Source organism: Leptopilina boulardi, unplaced genomic scaffold (assembly GCF_019393585.1).
Source record: "Leptopilina boulardi isolate dan_hultmark-lab unplaced genomic scaffold, ZJU_Lbou_2.1 LbouV2_371, whole genome shotgun sequence".
Taxonomy (NCBI): Eukaryota; Metazoa; Arthropoda; class Insecta; order Hymenoptera; family Figitidae; genus Leptopilina; species Leptopilina boulardi.
In genome coordinates, this window is record NW_026137942.1 from 982,434 (window position 1) to 1,008,164 (window position 25,731).

A 25,731-nucleotide genomic window follows, 5' to 3' on the forward strand; every position below is an offset into this window, starting at 1 on the left:
AAATATGACTCCTTTTTGGAATTTATTGACACTCGAAATTATTGTTTTGCAGGAGTTCCGTTCCATTAAAAAATTAAAAAATAATAATTTCCTGTCTTAAAGCATAAGTTTCTGGCCAGGTTTTTTTTTATTTTTTTTTCTTTAATCAATAAATATATATAATACAATCATTTGTAACATGTTTTGAAGAGTGATTCTATTAGTTGTGTGGTGGAAATATTTTTCTTATAATAATAATATTCAATTACGTTGATTTGTTTTTGTTAACAAAATCTTTCACATAAGATCGTTGAAATTAAGCACCCTTAAGTACGATTGGTTCTTAGATGAGTGATAAATCATTTTGACGCGAAACTTGATGGAAAATTTTATTACGATTTTCAACTTTAAATGATGCGCATTAGATTTATATAAAAGTTACGGCTGCGCAATACTTTTTTTTAAAAATATCCCATAGCGATCACAAGGGTGTGTTACTAATTCATTATATATCCACATAAACATAGGATTTTTAATTTGAAATTTTCTAGAATCTTTTTCTGAACATTATAAAACTTTAAAATTAAAAAATCGAAAAAAATTAAAATTGAAAAATTTTAGAATAAAACAAAAACTTGACTTTACTGAATATTCCTAGTTTTATTGTTGCAAATTTCATCGTTGGATTGTTGAATTATAATAACATACATAATAATCAAGAGGAAATACAAAAATTAACTTAAAATATGCATTATTCAAAAAGTTCTCATATTTATACATTTAATTAAGATCTGATATTGTTTTCTCGTGGAAAAAGCATTGCAATAGCAGAAAATTTAAAATTTGACTTTTTCATATATCTTATTTACATACCTCAAGTCCCATGAATATATTTTTAAAAAAAATGTTTTTTACCCATATCTTTTAAAAAATGTTGTGATACCTACAATATTTTTTTCATTTTGTATAGTTTTTTTCAGATGTATCTTTTGACCTACTAACGAATATTTTAATCATATTTTCCAGAATTATTAATGTTTAAATAATTCTGGAAAAAAAATTTTTAAATGACTTGTTAAATTTTTTATTTAAAAATTTTTCTGTAGTCTTAAAACTATCATTATCAGCTTATGGAGTATATTTTGATTGACCTATATTTGAACCTTATACGACCTTACATTAAAAAGTTATTAACATTTTAAAAATTCAAAATTTGTTATGTTTATTTCACAAACGCGTTTTCTGCATACACTTCTAATGTCTTTAGAACAAAATAATACGCATACGTATTGATTATTACGTATACGTAATCTTTTGAATTCCACCGCTAGCACAAAAGAACGTGCGCATGTTGATTTGTGGAATAAATATTTAAAAAGAGTCACATTTGTAATAGTTTTAATTTTTATTTATTCTTTAAACTCTAATATATCATAATTACGTTACATATGTTTTAAAACTGCATTGATTTATTTACTTTTTAATTAAGCGACTTAACTTTTTTAATTAGATTTATCTCTGTAACTTGATATCATGAAACTTTTGCTTCACAAATAAATAAAATCTCCATTAGCAGTGTTTGTGAAATAAACACAAAAATTTACACTTCAACTTGGTAGCGATTTTTATTTATTCTTATTGTATATATATATATATACAGTTTTTTAACAATAATTTTATTAAATATATTCTGTTTTAGTTTTTAAGAAAATATTTTAAATATGAGTGTGATATTATCCATTTTAAAGTATAATATTAATTGAATGTTAACTATTTACCTCGTTATAGAAAGTAATGCAGTATTAATCGAAATTATCGAAATTTTGGTTATTCTTCTCTTTCGGGTCCTTAAAGCCTAGATATAATATCAACAGACTGTATAAAATATTAATAAAATAATAACAAAATATAAATATAGAAAAATAATAAAATAACTTTTTTTGTCATTGAAAATAGGTCTACTTTTGAAAAAAAAAATTTTTGCAACTCCGTAAATGTCGACTACAAACTTTACATGGAATCGACCATATAGTATATTTAATAATTTAAAAATAACTTTTTATCAAAAGCGTTACCCTCTAAACATTTTCTCTTTATGCGAAACATTTTTGTCTCTATATCACTTTTTAACATATATTTTTAAGCTGCCGGGTATGAAGGTCATAGTTTAGTATATAAGGTTGGTAAATATCTATATCATTATGGGTGTGGTTTAAAATATTTAGAAACTTTTGCAAAAAATGTGATTGCAAAATTAACAAATTTAATATAATTCTATTACATTCGTAAACTTTTTAGGATGTTAACATAGGACTAAAAAATAATAGACTCGTTATATAGAATGCAAATTAACAGAAAGGGTGGCTCCTTATGGAAGCAGAATAAAATTGATGTATGTGTAAAAAAATGAAGACTGTTGATAGGGGATAAGTAGGGTATGTAAAAAGTATTATTTAAAACTGCTAATTGTTAAATTCCCTTTTAAAGTGGTTGACCTTGAGAGCAGCTGATTCTTTAGTTAGAAGACGCGCGTGCGATTAAGTTGCGCAATGCCTTGAAACACCTCTCATGTTTCATACGCGAAAAACAGTGTTGCCAGATCTGCAAGGCAATATTCATAAATGACGGAACTAACTCCGTCAATTCTTGATTTTATAAATGTAGCTATATAGATATCGAGGAAATCAATAAAATTCAACGTCTGAAATAATCTACTTTTTAGTGAGAATTATTATGTCAACTAATTTTTAAAGTAACACACTAATTACTGACTTAATGTTATGCATTAAGTGCATTTATTACCGAATAAAATAAGCAGATTGTAGATAGTGCTCACAATACTATTTGCTTAAAATAATAATTTCTGGTTAATTGTCTAGAATGTTTTATGACAAATACAAACGTGATTGTATTGGCATTTTGAATATTTAACATGTGTGTTTTTTCATAAACTTCAAAAATTTACTTTTCATAAGTACTTATTAACAGGCTTCGGATTTTACGACTTTTACATTTTTTACAAAATTTTTAAACAAAATGCGTTTCTTTTTACTATACATTGCAGATCTTCAATTATTATTTAACAAATTTTCAACTAAAATTCTTCTCTAAATTAAATATTTTCAATAATATATTAAAGAAACTCTTCACAAATTCAATTATCTTAAAGTATTTTTCTATTCAAAATTTTATAAAATATTATTTTTTAGAATTAAAAAAAAATCAGCAAATAAAATTACCAAGAATTCAAAGTATTCAAAATAACTTAAAATTCAATTATTTTTTAAAAATATTTTTATAATATTCTTTGAAAATTCAATTATCGGGAAACCTTTTTTAATTAAAAAATTTTCCAGTCTAATTTTTTATTGTAACTTCTAATAAATTCTTCAACAGAAATCATCAAAAATTTCAATTAAAATTAGTTTGAAGTTCAATTTCAACACTCTTAATTGTAAATCTGAAAATCCAATTACTTTTAAAAAATATCTAAAATTATTTGATCAATTATTGTCAATTCTCTAAAATTTTATTATTGCTTTAAATTTTTAAAAAATCTTTTGAAATTCAATAATTATTTTTAAAAATTTCAATTGTGACTCTTCCAAAATTCAATTACTTTTAATAATTTTAATAGTTTTTTAAAAATTCAATTATTTAAAAAAGTTTAAATGAATAAATCTAAAATTGAATTTTCAAAATTTAAAAAAAAAACTAAAGCAATTTAAATATGCTGAAAATTTATTTTACATCTTCTGCAATTCAATTATTTAAAAAAAATTTAATTCAAAAGTCTGCAAAACTTAATTATTATCCAAAATTAAAATAAAAACTATGCCAAAATTTGAAATTTGAATAAATTGCTTAAATCAGACTTCTAAAAATATTTTAAATGTAACTTTAAGAATTTTTTTCAGAAGTTTGTCCATTTGATTAAAATTTTGAAAATGTGTCTTAGTTCGATTATGAAATATTGGAAATAAATTTTCTTGTGATATTTTCATAGAATTATATTCTTATTAGCACTAAAAAAATTTTGGTGCAACAGCTGTTCGAATCGAAAAATTTCTGTATTGATTTAACTTCACTCATGTAAAAACTCATGGTAAATATTAAGTATATGTATTAAGTATAACTGCTGCATTAAAATTTTTTCAATGAAGGAATTAATAAATTTAATTTAATATCCAATAACATTAGTTATTTAAAGTAAAATGTTAAATATAATAAAATATTAGAGAATATAATTAAATTGTGTTAAGATAAAAAATCGACTTTTTTAATACTGAAAAAAATGTATTTGATTCATAAATAATCGATTACTTGACTATTATCAAACAAAATATTTACTTGAACCATAATTAACTTTTATTTGAACAAATATAATTTCTGTATTTGAAACAAATATTATTTAATTGAGTCAAATAATAATTATTTAATACAAATAAATATTTATTTGATAATAGTCAAGTAACCGATTATTTGAATTGAATAACATTTTTTTCAGTGTGGAATGTAAATCGGGGTGCATGAATATTCCATAAAAATCATTACCTAGAACTTTCATTTGTAAGAATTTCAGAATTTTTAAACTATCGAATCTCCATGTGTAAGAATTTTTATTTACACGAATTGTTATTTGATAGAATTCCGAAAACAGTGAATTTTCATTTGACAAGAATTGCAAATGGCCGAAGAAATAAACGTCAGAAAGATTTCGGCGCAGTTTATAAAATAGACTAATCAAAAATGATTTAGAAAATTTTTATTGGTCTATTTTAAAAACTGCAACGAAATGTTTCCAACGTTTGTTTGTTCGGCCATTTGTAATTTCTGTCAAATAAAAATTCTCTGTTTTAGGAATTCTATCAAATAACAATTCGTATAAATGAAAATTCTGACACATGGAGATTCAATAATTCAAAATTTCTGACATTAAACAATTCGAATCACTAAAATTCTGTTGAATAAGAATTTTGATAAATTAAAATTGAATTAAATTATAATTCTTTAAAATAAAAAGTTGGATAACATAAAATTTTTGAAAAGAAAAATTATCTTAAAATTATGTTAAATAAAATTTCGTTTACAAAGAAAGTAACTCAAATGCTAATTCGAAAAATGTTAGCTTATGATTGTTATGGGATATTCATGCGCCCCTGTAAATCGACTAAAACGACTTTTTTGCGCTTTAAAGTCGATCCGAGGCCTGTATTAATTAAATATTAAATATCTGGAAAACTGCCTTTCTTAAAAAAAGCATTTGTAACTGAAAATGCATTTCATTTGTTAAAAACAGCGTTGAGCATTTATATTGTTTTTAGATTACCTAGACCAAACATGTGTATATAAATAATTATTTTATAGATCGACTACTGGGGCAGTACTGGTATTAGTAATTTCTGGTAGGGTAATATAGGCTTTTATATAATTCAACTAATTCATAAAACAAATGTAATTTAACATTGAATGACAAAATATTGATAAAAATACTGAATTTAGGGAATATATTTAAGTGAATATGTGAAAGAGTAAAAGTTAAGAAAAAGCAAACAATAGTCTTTTAACTCACGAATGTCGTTTTAGGGGCAGCGCGTGGCAAGGTAGGGAGGGAATGAAGGAAGGGAGTGTCACTAGTTGGGGGTGGTGATGCTCGTTCACATCTTTGAAGGTCAAGGTTTTCTACCCCTTGCGGCAGTTGGGAATGGGGTGGTGGTTGTGCTCACGTTTGCCAGCATGAAAGCAGTAGTTGTTGTGGAGGGGGTTAAGGTTTAAGGTTGTCAGCTTGAAGTGGGGATATCTAGACCCCGGTGCCCAGTATTTATAGCGCTAGAAACCTGGTCGATAGTGGATAACATCAGCGCGCAGTTCAAACGTCAACGCGCAAACTCCACTACGTTTCACTTGATTCAACCACTGAATGCTTGCTATTTGACAAATCTTATTTTTCACATTCCATGTTCATCTCTTTGCTTTTTCATTTTTATGACTAGGTTCTTTTTCCCCAACAATAAAACATTATCAAGTTTGTTGAATAATTACCAAATGTAATAATGTATAATTTATGTAACATGATAATAAAAAGTACAAGTGCGTGACAGTTGGTCATGTTTAGGTCTGACCTCAAAAATTCAATTTTTTCCTCTAAAGTCATCATTACACGATTGTAGATCAAATAAAAGGTTAAAGTTTCGTCAAGTCATGATTGTTTTCTTTTCTAAACTTTAATTTCTAAAAAAACGTTTCTGGTTATAATCTCTTGGAATTTTTTTTACCAGTAATTCTGAACCTTTTCTTTAATATCAGAATGAAGCACCCTTCTCGCAGCAAAATAATATTATCAAGAATTTTGTAAATGAATTTTAAAAAACAATAGGTAGTTAGCTATGTTTCTAGTTTATTTAAATAAGAATGTGCACGCAAGGAAATCGATTTCCATTTGTGCTTTTATCTGTTCTTATGTTATGAGTAGATAAGGCAATAACTATAAACAAGTGACAATACAAAAAGGTTCTTTTCGACCAATAGACATGTTTTCATAAAAGTCGTATATTTCTGTTTATTGTTTGCATATACTCACTTATTATTTTAAGTTATAAACTTGAACATACAATTTTCGAACGTTTGTCGATTAAGAATTCGATTAAGAAACTTCATAAGTGGTTTTGCGAGTTTTTTTTTTTAAATATTTTGTTTTATTTAATAAAAAAAAATTTAATTAATAAAAAATTCTTCACTGGAATTTAGAAATTTTTTTAACAGTTCGAAAAGAAAGATCGGATTTTTCTTAGACAAAACAGTGAATGTAAATGGGCCGAAAGTAATTAATTAACATAGTGTGTAATCCGTCCATTTCCGATTTTCCTAGTATTTTAGTTTTTAAATTTACAGATTTTGTAAGAAAAAATCCAAATAAAATTGTAATTTGTTTTAAAGTGAAGCAAATATTTTAATTTATTAAAAACCGCTTATGAACTTTTTTTTTAAATAGGTTTGTTTTCGTTCCCCTAAAAACTGACATCAACACGAAAAAAAAACATTTTGAAAGAATATATACTTGGGACCTATTTTTCAATATTTTATACTTAAATTCTTAAAAATAGAATATTACATACTGAATTTAAATATAAAATATTGTAAAATAGATCGCAAGTATATATTCTTTCAGAATATTTTTTTCGATTATATCCAAAAATGAAGACCTTCGAAAATTGAATCTAAAAACGTTTGTATTTACGAAATTCAAAAACGAATTTAATTCCAAAAGTTGATTATTTTAATCTTTTATGGTATCTGTTAGGCATTTTAACACCTCATAATTTGCGTCATATCCTGTTAAGAGAAGTGCACGAAAACAAACCCAATTGTATTCTATAATTGGGCAGGATTGTTGTTTTTTTTTTTGCTTTGGGAAATTCAATAATAATGCCTCAAAATACAGATATTGTGATAGATGCAAGAGGGAAATAATGCAAAACGGAGATAGGGTAGAAAAAAAGGAAAAAAGAGTTAAGGAGAGTGAGAGTGAGAAAGCGGACAATTGCGGCTCCACTGTGCCACCCTCAATGAAGGAGGGGGTAAATGCATTAGCGGCCCTCTCATGCGCATCGTTACCGTAGCCGTACTCTCCAATGAGGGGTAGTTATTTTATCATTGGTGGTGGGGGTATTGGGAGTTCGAGAAAGGGACCAGGTTCTGTGCTTTCGCTTCGAGGACTCCAACTACCTACCACCCGAGCGTAAAGGCCGCGCCATTATCAAACCTCGAATATTGGTTCTGCAAAGCCAGCTGTTCTACTAGAACATTCCCTTTTAGTCTTTTAAAAAGCACAAATTTTCATCAACAAATTTTAATTATTATTTTCACTAAAAAAAATTAAAGTTAAATGTCTTCATCCCGAAAGTTGTTTCAACAAAAATGTTTTTGGAGGTGAAGATTATTTCGATTTGACCTTGACGTTCGACTGAAATGTCAAGATGATGGAGATACATCCTTATCATCCAATATTGTGAGTAATTCAGAATTATTGAATTATTTCTGAATTTTACGATTTCTATTTTATTTTTAAGAAAATAAAAGTTCACATTTTTTTAGGAATTTAAAAAATATTGAAATTCTAAATAATGTTGATATATTTATAAATTTTTTATTTTTGAGAAAATCCTACATGAAAAAATTTTATATTCTAATCTTTTTTTTTTGCAAAATTTCTTAACTTTTCTTTCTATTCGTAGAAATTTTAATGGAACTAATCTTTCTACTAGTTTCATTCTTTTTATGTTTATCTGATTGGCTATTATATTGAAATATAATAGGCTATTATAAAAAATATAAATTAACTTATAACTTAATGAGAATAACTTGCAAAATATATTATGTATCTTCATATAATATTTATGTAAAAAAAATCCATTTTCATTTGATTTAAATAGTTGAAATTGAAAGTTACATTTTTAAAAAAATTGATTAAGGAGATGTGCTTTTACGGTTGACCTATTTTAGAACTCTTGGTAAGAAAATGAAGTTAATGTTGTTGTACGTTGTTTGAATAGTTTTTTTTTTAAAGTAACCTTAATTCATTAATAATGAGTCATCGTTGCTAAAAGGATGTGAATGCAATTTAAATCAAAATAAATATTGTAAAGAATAATATTTAGATTCTATTAAGTAATTTTAATAAATTAAGTAATAAAAAACAATGAATTTGCAAAATGTTTTATTTTATCAATGATGATATAATAGCCACATAATAACTTAAAAGTATCAAATTGATACCGAAAATATCAAATTAATCCAAATTTTTTATATCAATTTGATACTTTTAAATTAGTGTGTAATAAATAGAAAATCTGTCTTGTAAATAAAAATGTTTCTACTTCATCTTATTTAAATTTTTTAGTTAATTTAATTAAAAAGGCTTAAATAAAATAAAAATTATTATTTGGGGGATAGGTATTTAATAAATTGCATTTGTAAAATAGTACATTTTTATGTGTTGCTTTTGTTTCAAATAAGAGTTGTGATCTTGACAATCAAACTGTCAAGGTCATCTGGTATTGCAATCCTCTAATTTCCGTCTGCTTTAAGTTACGTGTTTACATTACATCATCGAGAACAGATAATTTTTTCAATCAAAAATTACTTTTTCCGAACTTTTATTTTTTTTTTCTTAAAGCTTCAATTTTTGAAAAAGATTCAATAATTTATAGCTTTGTCGTAAATAAATTTTTTACTTTAGATTGACTGTTTTTTACTTAAATTCAACATATTTCTTGAAAGTAATAATATTTTCAAATCACAAATATTTTTCAGAGAGAAAAAAATTAATTTAGATAGAATGTCAAAGAAAAAATCTCGGTTAGGTAAAAGTTGTGTAATTTTTTTATTTTAAAATCATAATAGTTTTTAGTGTTCTTAAATTTTGCAAATTAGGAAAAAATTGATTGTACTCAAATTCTTTTGTTAAATTTTTCGATTTTGTCCTGTAATAAGAAAGAAAAGGATTAATTTTCTTAAATTTGTTAGGACACCCTGAAGTTGTATTTCTTTAAATAATAAAATTATTGAAAAAATGTTGATACCAAGATCTATTCTGTTCCACAATGATGATAATTTCATATCACAAACTGAAGCTATTGGCTGGTTGTTAATGACGTCAGACAGCGCCATCGAGGAACGCTTGCAAAAATATTTTTTTCTATATTGTCAGTCAACTTGAATGAATCATCGAGCGACTGCTACGTGTTTGTATACACATGTGCTTACTGCGTATTTCACTGTATTGTTTAAATAAACATTCATAAAATTAATGAAATTTTTTAATTTCTGTTATAGTAAGTCGCCTACACTGCGAATCCGAGTCCTTCAAAATGGACCTGATTCTGGACATCAACAGTTGGCTATATCCTATGGAATTAGGTGAGTAGTTTGATTTTTAAATAATTATTTAAATTATCCTACTCATGCAAATGAGAAAAATTATGGTAAATCAAGGATCCTAAAAAACCATTAGATTCTACTCAACAGTAATAATTTTGTTAAATATAATGACCTGAAGAATGTAATTAACTTGGTTACATAAATAGCTTTTTATGAGATTTAAGGATTTATTTAGATATATTATTACGAGATGATTAATTACTTCAGAGAAATAATTCAGGACAGTTTTGCTTTTTTGACTCTATCAGAACGGTTATTTATTTTTGTAATTTTACATTTCTATATATTATGGTTCTATTATCTTTTCTTTAAATTCCTTAATCAAAATACTCCCAATTGAATTTTCATTAACAAGTAAGTAGAAACCAAGGCCACGTCACTCTGCAGCAAAGTAGTCTATATATTTCCCTCGACCTCCCTACAGTCAACCCCTTCCGAACAACACAGTCCTCCAATAATGCGTGGGTGTGCTGGAACCAAATACCAATAGCAGTGGGAGTTGTTCGATTCTAGGGCTCATCGGTGCCCCAACATTCGCCCCTGTGTTTACAGATTCATATCTGATTCCCCACCTTTTTTTTTAATCCTGTTCCACGTGCTATATCCCACCGCAATATCATTCCTCCCTCTCCCTTTTACCCGTGCGTCTCACGAATTTCTCACTACCTCCCTAACCCCCTTTTTTTGTACTTGAACATATCACTATCCAAAACCGAATAATGAAGGTTAGTCGGTGGGCTAGGCCGCTGTATTGACGCGCGATTCTCTCAGGCTTGCGCGAAATGACGCAATATCCCCCCCGTCCCCCCCAACGTCCTTTACTGTTTCGTGCGCCCGCGCATTGCTCTCTCTCTCACTCTTTCCTTATTTCATGCTATCTCACTTTATCCGTCCTCACTGGCGTCCCTCCCGTCCCCTACCAGCCGGGCAGTCCTTCTCCGTGAACATCTCCCCCTGCGCCATCAAGTTCAATGCCAAGGTCAAAGCTGGCACGACTAGCTGTCGGCCACCAGAGTCGATTCCGGCCGCGCGCGCGCTAGCTCCTTCGATCTCTTGGCAGCTCTTTCTCATCGTCCTTCAAACATACTTTTCCTACTTTTTTCTAATCAAGCATTCTTGTTCCTTATTTTCGATACAATCGCTTCCTTTAAAACTAAAAGTTTCTATACTGCAAATGTCATATATACGTTTTACTAAATATTCTAAATTTATCCACTTTTTATTTGCTTTGAATTCAACCATTCCAGTGAGAATAGATATAGCTATCTGAATATTCGCAAATTTAATATCTTTACGTTTTTATAAAAAAAAAGTTAAAAGTGTGGACGGTTATTTTCGGTTTTTTAACATCTGACAGTTGGATAATATCACTGAAATTTTATGATTTTCGTTTTAATGTGTGGTTTTTAAGCAGTGCTTTTTTATAGTGTAACTCTCAATGGAAATTTTCCACTTGTAAAGCTCGTTCAATAGAAGAAACTACTTATATTTAAAATTTAAAGGAACATTTATTTTGTTTTTAAGTCGTAATATTTTATTCAGAAGATTAGAATAAAAAAAACCTGCAATTCTTTTAGCTTAAACGACTTTTAGGCCTCGGATTGTATGACTTTTTCTGACTTTTTTTCGACTTATTTGAATAAGATGCAACTTTTTCGACTTTTTTTTATATTTAAAAAAAAAAATTTAACAAAATACGTCTTTTTTTAGTATACAATGAAGATCTTCAACAGATTTTCTTTATTTAAATTATTTAACAAATTTTTAACTGAAATTTTTTTCTAAATTAATTATTTTTCATAATCTTTATGAAATTCTTTACAAATTCAACAATTGTTTAGAATTTAAAAAATGTTAAATAAAATTACCAAAAATTGTAATTTAAATCCTTTTCAAAATTTATTATTTTTAAAATTTGACACCGAAAACTTTTTGAAATTGAATAATTTCGATTATAATTTTTCCTAAATTCAATTCTATTTAATGATTTTTATAATATTCTTCAAAAATGCAATTATTTGAAAGAATTTTTCAATTAGAAACTGTTAAAATTGAATTTTTGTCTCTAATTTCTAATATATTCTTCATCAACAGAAATCATCAAAAATTTCAATTAAAAATCCCTTGAATTTTTTTTTAGAAATATGTTTTGATTAATTTTTAAAAAATTTACGTCTTCGATTCTGAAATATTCGAAATAAATTTTCTTGATAATAATATTCCTATAGAATTATTCTTATTAAGGAATTAGTAAATGGATTTAATTTCTAATAACAGCAGTTATTTAAAGTAAAATACTTCTCAACTAATTAAATTTAATTAAAATAAAAACAATCCACTTTTTTGACTTTTTTTGGAATGTAAATCGACTAAAATGTCTTTTTTGCGTCTTAAAGTCGATCCGAGACCTGGACTTTCTTTATATTTATATAATTTTATTATATGTCGTTTAGACACATATATTACACATTCTCATTAGAAACTATAAAAACAAATATGAAATAATTAGACAGGAAAACGAAGCATCAATTATAATTATAAAAAAAAAATGCATTCCAATTATAACAATCAAAGTATGAAAATTATCCAAATAAATTTTTACGATAATTCATTTATTTACATTCAATATCTGTAATTTATTCATTTATATAAATAAGAAAATAATTGATTACTAAAGTTAATAAATAAAGTAAATAAACTGAAATAAAAATCATCAATTAAAAAAATCACTCATTTTACAGAAAAATTGGTTATCTTAATTAAATTCCTTTTTAATTTCCTTCCTATAAAGTAATTGAATTTAATAAAAATTAATCAAAAATAATTAATAGTAAATCACTAACAATAATAATTACATTTTCAATATTTAATTTTTCAAAATCTGCCTCTTTTTTGTTTGATTGTTTTTTATAATAAATGTATAATGAGGAAAATCTACGATTTTTTTAGTTATATTTTTTATTTAATAATTTCGTATTGAATTATAATTATCACTTAGAAACCTTCTCCAAACGTGGTTTTAGTTATAAAATTATATTTTTATTTTTTATTGTTCGTTTAACTCGATCGTTTCATCAATTTTCGTGATCGATATTAAATTATGTTCTTTTATAGTTCGGTGGACTGATATTTTCTAACGCTTTAAACTTTTATTTTTTTTTTGTAATTCACACTAAATTTTTGCTTTAACTTTTATTGACTTTTTATTTTACTTTTTTTTAAAAATTATTTTCTAACAAGAATAATAATGACTTTTTGAAAAACATAATTATGTCAAAAACATAATTAAGTTCGCATAACATTTCATAAGAGTAAACGCTTCCTGCTTTCCTTTATATTATTATAAACTAGTGACACGACCGACTTTTGTGCGACACCGTTACACCGTTAGTACTTACTGATTCAACACCACCCTCTACTGTTTGAAAGCAGATTCAAATTGGGTATGTTTTCTTTAAACTTGACAATCTATTACATTAAATTAGTTAAAAATATTGTTACAATTATCATTGATAACTCTTTTTTAAAATCTCGTGTGCGTTGTATAAGGAGCCAAACATTTTAGTCATTTTATTTTCAAGAAAAATAATTGCTAGCTTTGCAAAACTGTTAAAAGCAATGTTATACATAAATTTTTACGAGAACTTGAAGCATGCAAAACACAAGTTATTTGAGAATGAAGATAAAAAGAAGGAATGCGTTTGAGAAAATAAAGTGGTTTGCTAAAGAGAAAAACTGCCTTCTTTAATTATGACATGAATTTAATTTTACGTCTTTGTGTGCGATCATAACCCTCCATGTCTTTATTTTTTATAAAAGATGTACATTGCTTTTATTCTAATTGGTTCTTAACCTTTTTGAAAATGATATGTATACCCATAATTTTTTGCTAAAAATTAAATCTTTAACTGTAAGATACAGTAGTTGCGGTCTTGTTGTCTCGAAAAGTTTTTGAAAACAAATTGATTTTATGAAGAGTAGGAAAGAATAAAAACTTACGTCAGCTCAGTCTAAAGTCTCGTAACTCTGATGACAAAAATTATTATGCTTATATATTTTGCATCAGAATATTACTGACATAACGTAAAGTTATTGTATAGCAGATTATATATTGACTTTTAAGTAGGTAAGACGTTTAAAAGTATTCACAACTTTTCTTAACAAAATGATAATAAAATAATTTAACATTTAAAATAAACAATTGTTTTTTAAAAGGTGAATATTTATAACATAAATTTTCACCGCGTTTGAAATGATCTGATTTGCTTAATTTTATTATTTATAAAAGGCAGGTTTTCTCTTCGTAGAGTTTTATTTTATCTTGAGTTTTATCTTTCCTCCGCCAACCTTGACATTGTAATTTAGTATGCACTACGTGTGACATTGCTTTTATCAGAGTTAAACGTTTTATCTTCTAATATAACACACAGCAATAATTTTTGTTCTTAAGACCATCATCAGGTGGAGCTTAAAATAGCTGCTGACCCTGAAAGTATAGTAATAATATATATGAAAAAAACTAAATGGATTGAGATTTATTTAACTGCCACAAACTTTTTAATACGACACAGCTAATGAAATCAGTGTTGCCGTTTAAAGTATGCTGAGTAATTCACCATGGTACCCTGGAAATAATTTCAACCCTCAAATTGCATCCTTTCGTCGATTTTTGTTACAATTTCTTCGGGGTACCTCATTTTCCAAAAATTAAAAGCAAAAATCTGTTTTTTTTAATTAACATTTTTGTGTTTTTAAATGGTAAATTTAAAAAAGAACGGATTTTTATGATTACATAAACTAAAATTTGATTTTTGTCAAATTTTGTTGAAAAAATTATATATATATAATAAATAAATATATTTTTCGCATTTAATTTTTTATATTCTAAAGTTTAAAATTTGTCTTTTAACCTATTGGCGAATATTCAACTGATATTTTATCCAGTTACTTACCTTTTGAAAATATGTAAAATTTTGAAAACAAGTCTTTTTAACTATAAATTTCTTTAACTAATTTGTTTATGTCAATACACAAAAAAAGTAGAACTTTCATCCGAAAGTCGGTATAAAAATTAACTACAACAAATTTTAACCTAGTTGTATATGGTAAATTTAGGTTAGCTATCTCTAAATATCCTATTACGCATTTAAATCAGAGAAATTGTATTTTTTTATTAATTAAAATATTATTTTGCAACTAAGAATAAGCATAAATTGATCAAATACATTTTGAAAGTGTTTAACATTCATTACTCTTATAGGAATTGAAATTAAGATACACCGTATATGAATTTTAGTTTCACATCTGAAATCGTACCAAATTAGACGGTCTGTCCTAAACGGCAATACCTACTTCGAGATGCATAGAGGGGAAATAGATCTAGTCCCCTTATTGCTTATATGTAGACTCCTCCGCGCAACTCGAAGTAGATATTGCGGTTTGGACAGACAATTCGAGCACCTAATGCACAACCTGTAACGCTTTTTCAGGATCTACATTGTACATTTAGAAAAATTCGAGGTGAATTTGACTGCTGAAAAAGAAATTTTTGTTTTGAGAGGAAAATTTCTCTTCTAAATTAAATGTTATACTTGAAACAAAAGTATTACTCTTGAATTGAGAGTATTTTTCTCTTTTCAAGAGAACCGTAATAAAAGGATTAGTTTAACAGGAGAATAATCTTTTCAGATTAACAATAATATTCTACGAACTTAGAATAATCTCTTTGGTTTAATAGTATTTCTCTAATTTCTAAGAGGATTTTCTATTATAGAATTCGCACATGCGCATTACTTCATATCAATTATGTCACAAGTTGTGAATATTTCTTCTATCCAAATAGATTTTAGGTTACAGGTTTTTAGGTCTTACATTAATGATTTGCATAATGTTTCTTTGACAAAAATTTTATAAATTTTGTGGTTGTGCATTTTAAAATTAGTAACTTATATATGTTTTGCATAGAAAAAGTTATAAAAATAGATTTAGTTGATTCACACTTACAAGAATTAAAATCGATTAAAATGTATTTATATTCAAACAATTGTAAATTATAGTAATATATCATCGTATTCTATTCAATTTCAGAGATCTAACCTAAAAGATACAAATTAGATAATCGCAATTTTATTATTTCAATGCTTTTTTTGAGAGATTATTTTCCTCATCTTGATTTAAAAGTATCCTCTAATATTAAGAGTAGATCTTATAAGAGTAGAATCTTATGTAAATGACAGTCCTCTCAAATTAAGAGGACATCCTTTCTTCTAGCCATATTCTATAGGAAAATATGCATAGAAATAATAGGAATCTTCTCAAAAGAAGAATATTTTTTTAGTGTATTAAAAATCATTCTGATTATGGTATTTTTAACTAACTATGGTTGTTTTCAATTCCAGTATTTTCAATGTATTTCTAATTATTTTAAATATTTTTCTTTATTTTTTAAGTACTTTAAAAAAAATTGGACAGATATAGTTGCACAGTTAACTTGAAGGTATCTAATTGTTAACGGTGTGAAAAAAAGTTTATAAACATTGTGTTGTAATTTTTTTATTGTTTAATAATTTGTCTTTATATTGTGGTTTTATGAAACTAAAGTTAGTTGCATCAATGAAATTTTAAATTAATAATAATATACAAGTAACTATAGTTTTACAAAACTACTTCCTATATTTATAACCTTTACATTTGTTTTTAAAAATATCAACCAAAGAATTGAATTGTTGGCAGAAAGTGACCTTCAAATCTCGAATTGATGAAAAATTGAAAAATTTGCATAAACATTTTCAACATTTTCAAAATCGAAAAGTTGTATTCAAGCTTTAGCTATTTAATAAACGGAATTATCTTGTAAGAACATAACGTACACGGAAAAAAATCAATGGTTGCCACAGCCATACCTTTGGTTGTCTCAACCATATTATATTGAAAAATACGTCCCAACCATACCTCCGGTTGCTCCAGTCATATTAAATAGCTAGCTTTAAATTGTTAGCACAACTAGAATATATGGCTGTGGGAACCATATATTTGGAAAACATTTGAAAATTTCATTAAATAGAAATTCCAGTGAATTCTCTGGTTAAATAAAAATTACTTATTAAATTTTGACATTTTTTGCACATTGAAAATTGTGACTAATGAATTTTATTGAATCTGAAAAAGCATACATTAAATTTATCTTGTTTGAATTTTGTAATTCATAAGGAACCTTTCAAGTATATCAGCATTTTAACTACATTATTATTTAATACTTTATATAGGAAGCTTGATCAACTAATTTACGTAACGCATCCTTTATGAATTATACAACATTTAATTCTCTAATTCTGTTTTCTATTTAAGTCTCTCTCTCTCTCCCTCTCGCGCCCTCCCCCCTTTCGAAGCACTCATGTTCGCGCTAAGTTCAAGTTGAAAGTCGGCGCATCCAAGGTCGCGCCGACCTTCGTGTCCCAGCTCGATCCATATTGCTCACTACTCAGTTTGGTGTTTCCATTCTATTCAGACTAGTTCGGCATTTGGTCCGCCCGCAAGGTTTTATAAAAGTACCAGTTTATAACATAAGAGTTGTCGTCATCGTCGTTGTCTAATTAAACGCACTTTGTACTATATATTTTTTTTTTCTAAGAAATAATTGCCAGTTTTCATTCAGCGTAATGGCGTTTCCAGCATCAATTAGTTATTAATATATGTTTATCTTATATATCTAACAAAAATGTATGTGGCACGAAGCAAAAATATTAAAGCTGACATTTTTGCTGAAAATTATAGAAGATGGCGTAAAAAAGTGAGGTTTCGTTCATTTAGTTAGACTGCTCAAGAATATATTTTTTTTTCTTATTTTAAAGCGTTCATGATACTTTAAATAAGTGTGACGAACAATTGACAAAAAAAATTTTCATTATTTTGCAAGTTATTTGTAACTTTTTTCCGGAATTTTTATCTTATAAGCTATATTGATAACGTAAAAATAGTTTTTGTTATTAAAATTTTTAGGAAATATATTGAAAAATAATATTTTTTTAAATTTAACTAAAATTCCTTTTTGAACCATTTTTTAAATAATAATTTTTCATTGTTTTTTTTTTTTTTTTTTTAATATTACCGACTATGGAAATTAAAACAAAATTTTTAAAATAAACTTTAGTATTTAGTAAAAATATTAGTATAAAAATGATGCTTTTTTTGGGAGAAATAAATTTTTAAAAATTTGCTCATGTGGTTTTACGAGTCTGTTATCGAAATTCGATATCTAATATTGAATTTGATAATTTTCAACTGTAAAGAACGAAAAAAAACTTGCTTTTCTGGGAATAGTTTTACTGGCTGAAGATCGTTTTGATATAACATTTTTTAAAAATGTTTTTATGATTATCATATTCGTACAAAAATCAAACATTACTGTGTGAAACTTATTTTAATTAATTTAATTTAATATTAATTACATTAAATAAATTTAAGAATTATTAACAATATGTTAATTTATTTAAAATATTGTAGAAAAACACAAAAATATTAATTTGAATACATTATTTACCGAGTCACAATTATTTCTCATTGCTGAATTGAAGAATCTGATGCAATGTCACGCAAGCCGCACCGACAATTCAATACAGAGTAAACTTTAAGAAAAAATTTCCAGAAAAAAGAGAAATAATTTTTATACTTGCGACATAATTCTCACAGTTTATCTTTAAAAAATCGAACATCATTAAACATCGTTGAAAATAAAGAGAGACAAATTATTGTTTTAAAAAATAGTTCAAAAATTAGTTTTATTACAGTAAAGTAAATTGTAAAATAAAACAATTACAAACACAGTATTTTTATTTAAGAATTTAATGTTTTTGTTGCGAGAAAAGAAAGTTTACAATCATAATTTAATTTAATATTTAACACCTTCCATTTCGATTAGGGTATACTTTTTCAAAAAAATATTTTATAATTTTTTTTTCTAACAAAGTTGAAATTATTTTAGAAGTAAATTTTACTATTTCCGGAGTAAAAATTGACAGAAATGCGCAGAAATTGCGCGGACAGTACAGGTTTTACTTTTAAAGTAGTAAAAGTTACTTTATTCGTTTTTCCATTTTTCTCCGTGCAAACAACTTTGGAGAAGTCTTATCAATTGTTTTTGTATTTAAATCAAAATCAGTAAAAATTGTTAAAATCGAACGTATATTGTAAAATTTTAAATTGAAATAAATATAAAGAAGAAAATGGTTGTGAAATTTTGTACATATAAAAGGATGTTTATATTATTTTCAAAGGGATAGGAAGATCATATTGGAAAAACTATTAAAAAAATGTATTTCACAAAAAACCTTTTAGAAATTTAAAGTTTTTATTAAAAGTGACCACCTGCCCTTATTTCTTTAGCATCAAAGAATTGTTATACAGAAGAGAAAAGGAAGGTAAAAGAAGTGTCGACAAAAATAATAAGAATTTTAAGATTTTTTTTGAATGCATATATTAAAATTTAATTTCCTTGAAAAAACATGCAGGTAGCGTCATAAAGAATAAAATTATTGACAAAATTGATCGACATAAATAAGTTGGTATCAATTCAAAGAATTTTTTATTTAAAGGAATTTTAATGTATTTATTATTTGATAATGCTTTGTTGTTTGATGTAAAAAATATAATTTTTTTTTGTAAATTAAGTTACTATTTATGTGGTTCCAATTTTATATTAATTTTAATATTTAAATAATTTGTACATTAATTGTAATTATATTAATTAATTATAAAAAAATTGTCCTAAAATCTTCATTTATTTATATTTTTTTGTTTATCAATAGATGAAGATGATTTGAATAAAAATATATCCATTGTTATCGCTACTGGTATTGGAGCAACACATACAATTTTACTCTTTCAAAAAGTATTAGAAATGAACAGTAAAAAGTTTAATGGAAGATATAAAAATTTTGAGAAAAATTTTGTAATTTAAAATTAAGAAAAATTTTGTTTTCATATTCAATTACACTTTTATAAAATAATAAACATAATTTCACTTTGGCCTACTCTATTTTTGTACTGGAATTATTGAAAATTATTTTTACAGAAATTGAAATGCTAAATAAATATAGTTAATAATTACAATTCATTAATAGTCTGTGTACAATTGGAATGAGGAGTGTAGGTCCTAAAAATGTGAAGAATAGAAAGTTTTTTTTACAGACAGATCTATTATTTTTGTTTCAGGTGATAAATTTCGATTAGTCTTAGCCACAACTCTTCGCGAAGATGGCTACCCTGATGGTGGCGAGTGGAATGCTTTGGATCAAGAGGGTGGCTCGCGAGCTGATAGCTTCGAATACGTTATGTCTGGAAAGGTATACCGGATAGAGGGGGATGAGGCCAACAACGAGCCCAGCAGTAGACTGTAAGTAGTTACTATATTATATACCTACTCATGTAAATAATAGTAGAAACTTGAGAATTTAAAAAAAAATTTCCGATGCTAATAAGTTCTTTAAGGAATAAATACTTAATTAATATAATTTTATTCATAACATAATAGGTACGATATAACAGAAAATGCATTGAGACTCATGAATATTCCCCACACTAAATTTGTTGAAATTTCTACGCTATCGAAATTAATAAAAATTAATAAATTAATTACTTGATAAATTATTATTAATAAATCAGTTAATTAGTAGATTAATAATGTATAAGTTACCAAATTTTATCAAGTAGAATTTATATTGAATTGAATTTTCATATTTAACTATTTTTATTTGACTGAATTCATAATTAAAGGCGAATTTTTATTTAGTCGAATTTTTAAAAAACATATTTTCTTATTGATCGAATTTTCATTGAATATAATTTATATTTAACAGAATTTATATTCTGAAAAATTTCCATAATACGGAATGTTTAATTGACATAATTGTTCTTTAATCTACTTTTCAGAGTTAGAATATTTACTTAGCAGAATTTTTATTTAACTGAATTCATATTTAAGAGAATTTTTATTTTAAAAAAATTAATATTTAACAAAATTCTCATTTGACAGAATTTTGCCTAAGTTTAATTTTTAAAGGCCAGAATTCTTAACTCGCTGAAGCATCAATTGCTAGAATTTTTATTTGTACAAATTCTCATTTGATGGAAATTTTAAAACGTCAAATTTTCATTTCACCGAAATTGCAAATAGCTAAACAAATATCCGACATAAAAATTTTGGCGGGAATTTTAAAATTAATTAATCACAATTTTCTGAATTATTTTTGACTGGTTAATTTTAAAATTCGCACCAAAACTTTTTCGGTGCGATGAAAATTCGGTGATTTGATATATAATTCTCTCAAATGACCAATTGTATAAATAAAACTTTTGACAAATAAAGTTTCGCTGAAATGGAAATTCTACTATTTAAAATTTCGACTAAGTAGAAATTCTATTAAAAGAAAATTCTGCTAAATAATAATTTGTTTAAATAAAAAATTTCTTTATTGAAAATTCAGTTAAATAAAAGTTTTGTCAGATAGAAATTATATTACATGTGAATTCAGTTAAATAAAAATTTGTAAATATGAAAATTCGAATGAATATAAATTCTACTTTATAAAATTTGGTAACATAAAAATTCGAGCTAATTAATTTTGAAACCGTAGAAATTCCAACAAATTCACTGTGGGAAATATTCATGCATCTGAAATTATTAAAAGGAAAAATTTTAAATGTAAATAATAATATAATTAATATAATTAACCGAGGTGTCGAAGGTTACACCAGTTGACGGTAAATTAAAGTCAAATACATGATCCAAAATAATGTATAAATTTTTTAAAAATATAACTCTAAACGCCGTGAAGATGAAAATCTCTTTTAAAAGTATATCGTCCCCTTATATTAAAGCCAGTAAGTTATATATATTGTATAATACTTACTGGAACTGAACGTGTTTCGTTGGGTTGTTACATAACCGGAAATGCAATCATTGTATTAGATCAAATTTAGCCAATTCTCTCCTATAATTATAGAAGGCTAAATTTCATCTAATGTACTTGCAGATGATTACTTTTAGAAACTAAATTATATATCATGTGGGTTAGAAATATTCCGATATTTTACAAAACTGACACCAAAAAAAAATCAAAATTTAAATTTCACAATATCTTCTTAAAATTAGAATATAATATACTTAAATTAAGAAAAAATTCTTAAATTAAAAACTATTTTTTAATTAAATAATTTAAAAATTCTTGTTTTTCTGAAAAAATATATACAAAGGAGTGTTTAATTAAAAAAATTTCAATATGCATCGTTAAATTTAGGCTATAAATAATATGATTAGCTGTAATTGGCCATCAAATGGAGTTTGGATTAACGTTAATAGATGGCAGCACGTAATTAGTAAACAATTTAAATTATCCTTGAATAAAAGATTCTTGTAGCAATATCACATACTTTGTTTTATTTAAAATCGCAATCAGCTCAAATTCATTACTAAAATATTTTTATTATCATTTATTCTGGAAATATTTTTATTTTCTTGATTTGAAACAATATTAATTTTCATAAAAATTGCAGTACATAATTCAAATGCGTAATATGTGTAAAGAATCTAAACAGACTTGATCTGACTTAATATAAAAGGAGTTTAAATTAGACTAACAAACAACGATTAGTGAATTGGATTTTCAAGTTTTTTTTATAAAGAAAAAGAGGAAGAAGAAAAACTTAAAAAGGGTCAACAGCATTTGAAGAAGTTTTCTTTTAACCTCATGGAAGATACACAACACTGTAAAAGTGTAGGAAGAAATCAAGTCGTCGATAAGGGCGGAAAATTGCACTTAAAGAACAGGGAGCCACTCTGCGTTCACTCAGTAGGTAATGAAGCGGGTGAACACAGCTGGTGGTATCTCAGTTTTCTGAGGGCGCTGTCAACTCACATTTATCAACTTCCTGTAAAAATGGTCAACATTTTTTATGTCTTATTTTTTAAAAAATTATGTTTATCTATTATTTAGTAAAGCCAGTAAATTTTAACACTTTTGCAAATTTTTTGGTCACTAGTTTCTCAACAAATTTTTTCTCAATTCTTTGGAAATTTTTAAATTAGGAAAATAAAAAATAGAGAAAGATGATTAAAATTATATTTAAGAACTTTAATTTCCTTTAAATAGTTTAAATTTGTAAAATTGTAAAATTCAACTTTCGATTGTAAAACGCTATTCAAAGAACTTAAAACAATTGTTTCTAAATTAAAAGTTATTTACATTTTACTATTAATAATACGCATATAAAAATGATAACTATTCTGGTAACGAAATGATTCAAGGTCAAAGATATGGTGTGTTGAGATGAGGTGACAGTTGAAACATGAATTATTGATCGAGGTCGATCAGGTTTTAGATTTAAATATGACTACATATAATTATCAGCCTGGTAATTTTTTTTTTAATTATATATTCTACGAAAGGGCATTTTTTAAATTGTTTATATTACTAAATAAATAAATATTGTACGAAGAAGAAAAGGAACAAAATTTCGATTAAATTATACCAATAATTAAAATGTTACTGTTGCTATAAATCAAAATTCGATGTTAGAATTTAAATATTCAAAATGACGGATTTAAAATGTCGACAAAAAAAGTTAAAAGTTGATAAATCTTTATGTAAATGCGGTTACTCGTGGTTCTAATATGGAAAATTTTTTTTAATTCATCGAAATCTCTCGAAAATACTTACCCTTGAATTTTCCGAGGCGCTGATTACAAATTTGAACTACGTGCAAGAAATTAGCAACACCATTTTGTTTTTTCAAAAAAATAATTTTTGTGCTAATTTGTGCTGCAAAATTTTTATTGAAAAAATAATAATTATGACTCAAATTTAAAAAAAAAATAAAATTAATTAATAGATTGAGTCGTGAGGCAAATCAACATAATAGTAACCTCAATTTTTTCGGCGTTTCAATCAACACCTTCGTCCGAGAGTTACAATATTTGATATATTATGATAATAATAATGCAAGTGTGGCCACACAATAATTACTGTAATTCTTTTTTTTGTAATATTCAGTACATTGTACTAATGGGCAGTGTAATTACTACCCGTCTGAAATGAATAAATAAATAAATAAGTAAAAACCATTTTTAAGCTCAAAAATACCACTTCTATATGTAATTAAAAATAAACAATTGTGAAAGACCAAAACAATAAGAAATTCTTACAACAATTTTCAAAATTTTTAATAAACAAAAATTAAATTAATTCAAATTTAAATTCAAAAAACGATTTTTTAATCCAGAAATATGTATTCGAAGTTATTTTTTTTCAAAAACAAATTTTGTGCTGAATTATCTTTGTTGTGATGAACTTGCAGAATTTATCACAAAATTTTGCATTGAAAAATAATAATTTTTTAATTTATTTCTAAAAAAAATGTTTTTTTTTTTTAAATTTAAATTTGAATTATTTTGATTAATTTATTATTAATGTTATTAAAAAATGTAAGAATTTCTTTTTGTTCTGGTCTTGCACAAGTGTTTATTTTTAATTGGATATAGAAGTGGTTTTTTTTATAGCTTAAGAATGTTTATTTTTAATTTGAGTCTTAATTATAATTTTTTGAACAAAATTTTTCCAGCACAAATTGGCACAAAAATTATTATTTTTTAAAAAATTGAAATGGCGTTGCTAACTTCTTGCACGTAGTTTTTCATAAAAATCTGATTTTATAATTTTTTCGTTCACCATTTTGTATTTTCAAAATCTTATGTCAGATTTGTAATAGAAAATAACTACCGAATAATCATTTTCAGATTCATCAACTTTTAATGTCTTTTAATTGCATATTGATATTATTATCATGATGAATATGAATTAATTGGCTCTTGTGATTAAGAGTTTTTTAGAATGATTATTCCATAAAAATCACTAGTAAGAATTTTGATTTGAAAGAATTTTATAAGATATAATTATTTTGTAGACGAATTTTCATTTTTCGAAATAGAATTTGACACAAATTCTCTTTTAAACGAATTTTAAAGAAGAATTCTTAAAACGCCGAATTTTTATTTGTCCGAAATTGCAAATGGCCGAACAACAGAAAGATTTCAGCGTTTTTTAAAATTGACAAATCACGATTTTCTTGACAATTTCTGATTGGTCAATTTTAAAAAACGAGCCGAAATCTTTCTGTTGTTCGGCCATTTGCAATTTCGGACAAATAAAAATTCGGCGTTTTAAGAATTCTGTACAATAAAAATTCGTTTAAAAGAGAATTTGTGTCAAATTCGAATTCGAAAAATGAAAATTCGTCTAAAAAATAATTATATCTAATAAAATGCTAACTAATGATTTTTATGGGATAATCATGCGCCCCTTTTCGATTGGTCGTCTATTTTGATGAAGAGATGAAATTAGTAAAAAAAAAATGGGTGATTTTTCAATTAGTTTCTTGAGCTTGTGCAAGCTTATGGGTGCCTCCGCTTCCCGGATAGAAGCCTGGCTTTCTCTCTCTATCTTTTCCAGGGGTGACCTACATTCGTATCCCTATACACCTGCCTGAATCTCTGCCGCTATGGCCGCTGGTATGGCGTCATCATCTCCCCCTTTTTCTCCTTCATCCCCCCAATCTATTCAGCTCTACCCCTTTTGTGATCTCGTGTACCACCACCTACTCCCAACGACCTTCCTAGATGGAGAAGAGAACCTGCTCCAACTTATTTATTCCCTGTGACCAGGACAGACAGTCAAAATTAAACCTAGCTTGTCACGCGTTTCCGCTTCCTTTCACTTGGTATCCTTCAAGCTTTTCACGAATATCATCCACTAGTGGTGCATC

General features: G+C 26.0%; 1 protein-coding gene across 5 annotated transcripts in view; it reads left to right on the plus strand.

Moving 5' to 3' along the window:
* Nucleotides 1-25,731, plus strand: part of LOC127287509 (DNA-directed RNA polymerases I, II, and III subunit RPABC3) — a 103,308-nt gene that overhangs the window by 58,217 nt on the left and 19,360 nt on the right. For 2 of the 5 annotated variants that reach the window (XM_051314494.1, XM_051314498.1), the window contains exons 2-3: nucleotides 9,814-9,897; nucleotides 20,128-20,308. In XM_051314494.1, the coding sequence (XP_051170451.1) occupies nucleotides 9,814-9,897; nucleotides 20,128-20,308 (265 nt within the window). Of the gene's footprint in view, nucleotides 1-7,676; nucleotides 7,988-9,677; nucleotides 9,737-9,813; nucleotides 9,898-20,127; nucleotides 20,309-25,731 lie in introns of those variants that run through there. The other 3 variants (XM_051314496.1, XM_051314495.1, XM_051314497.1) reach the window with 3 other exon arrangements.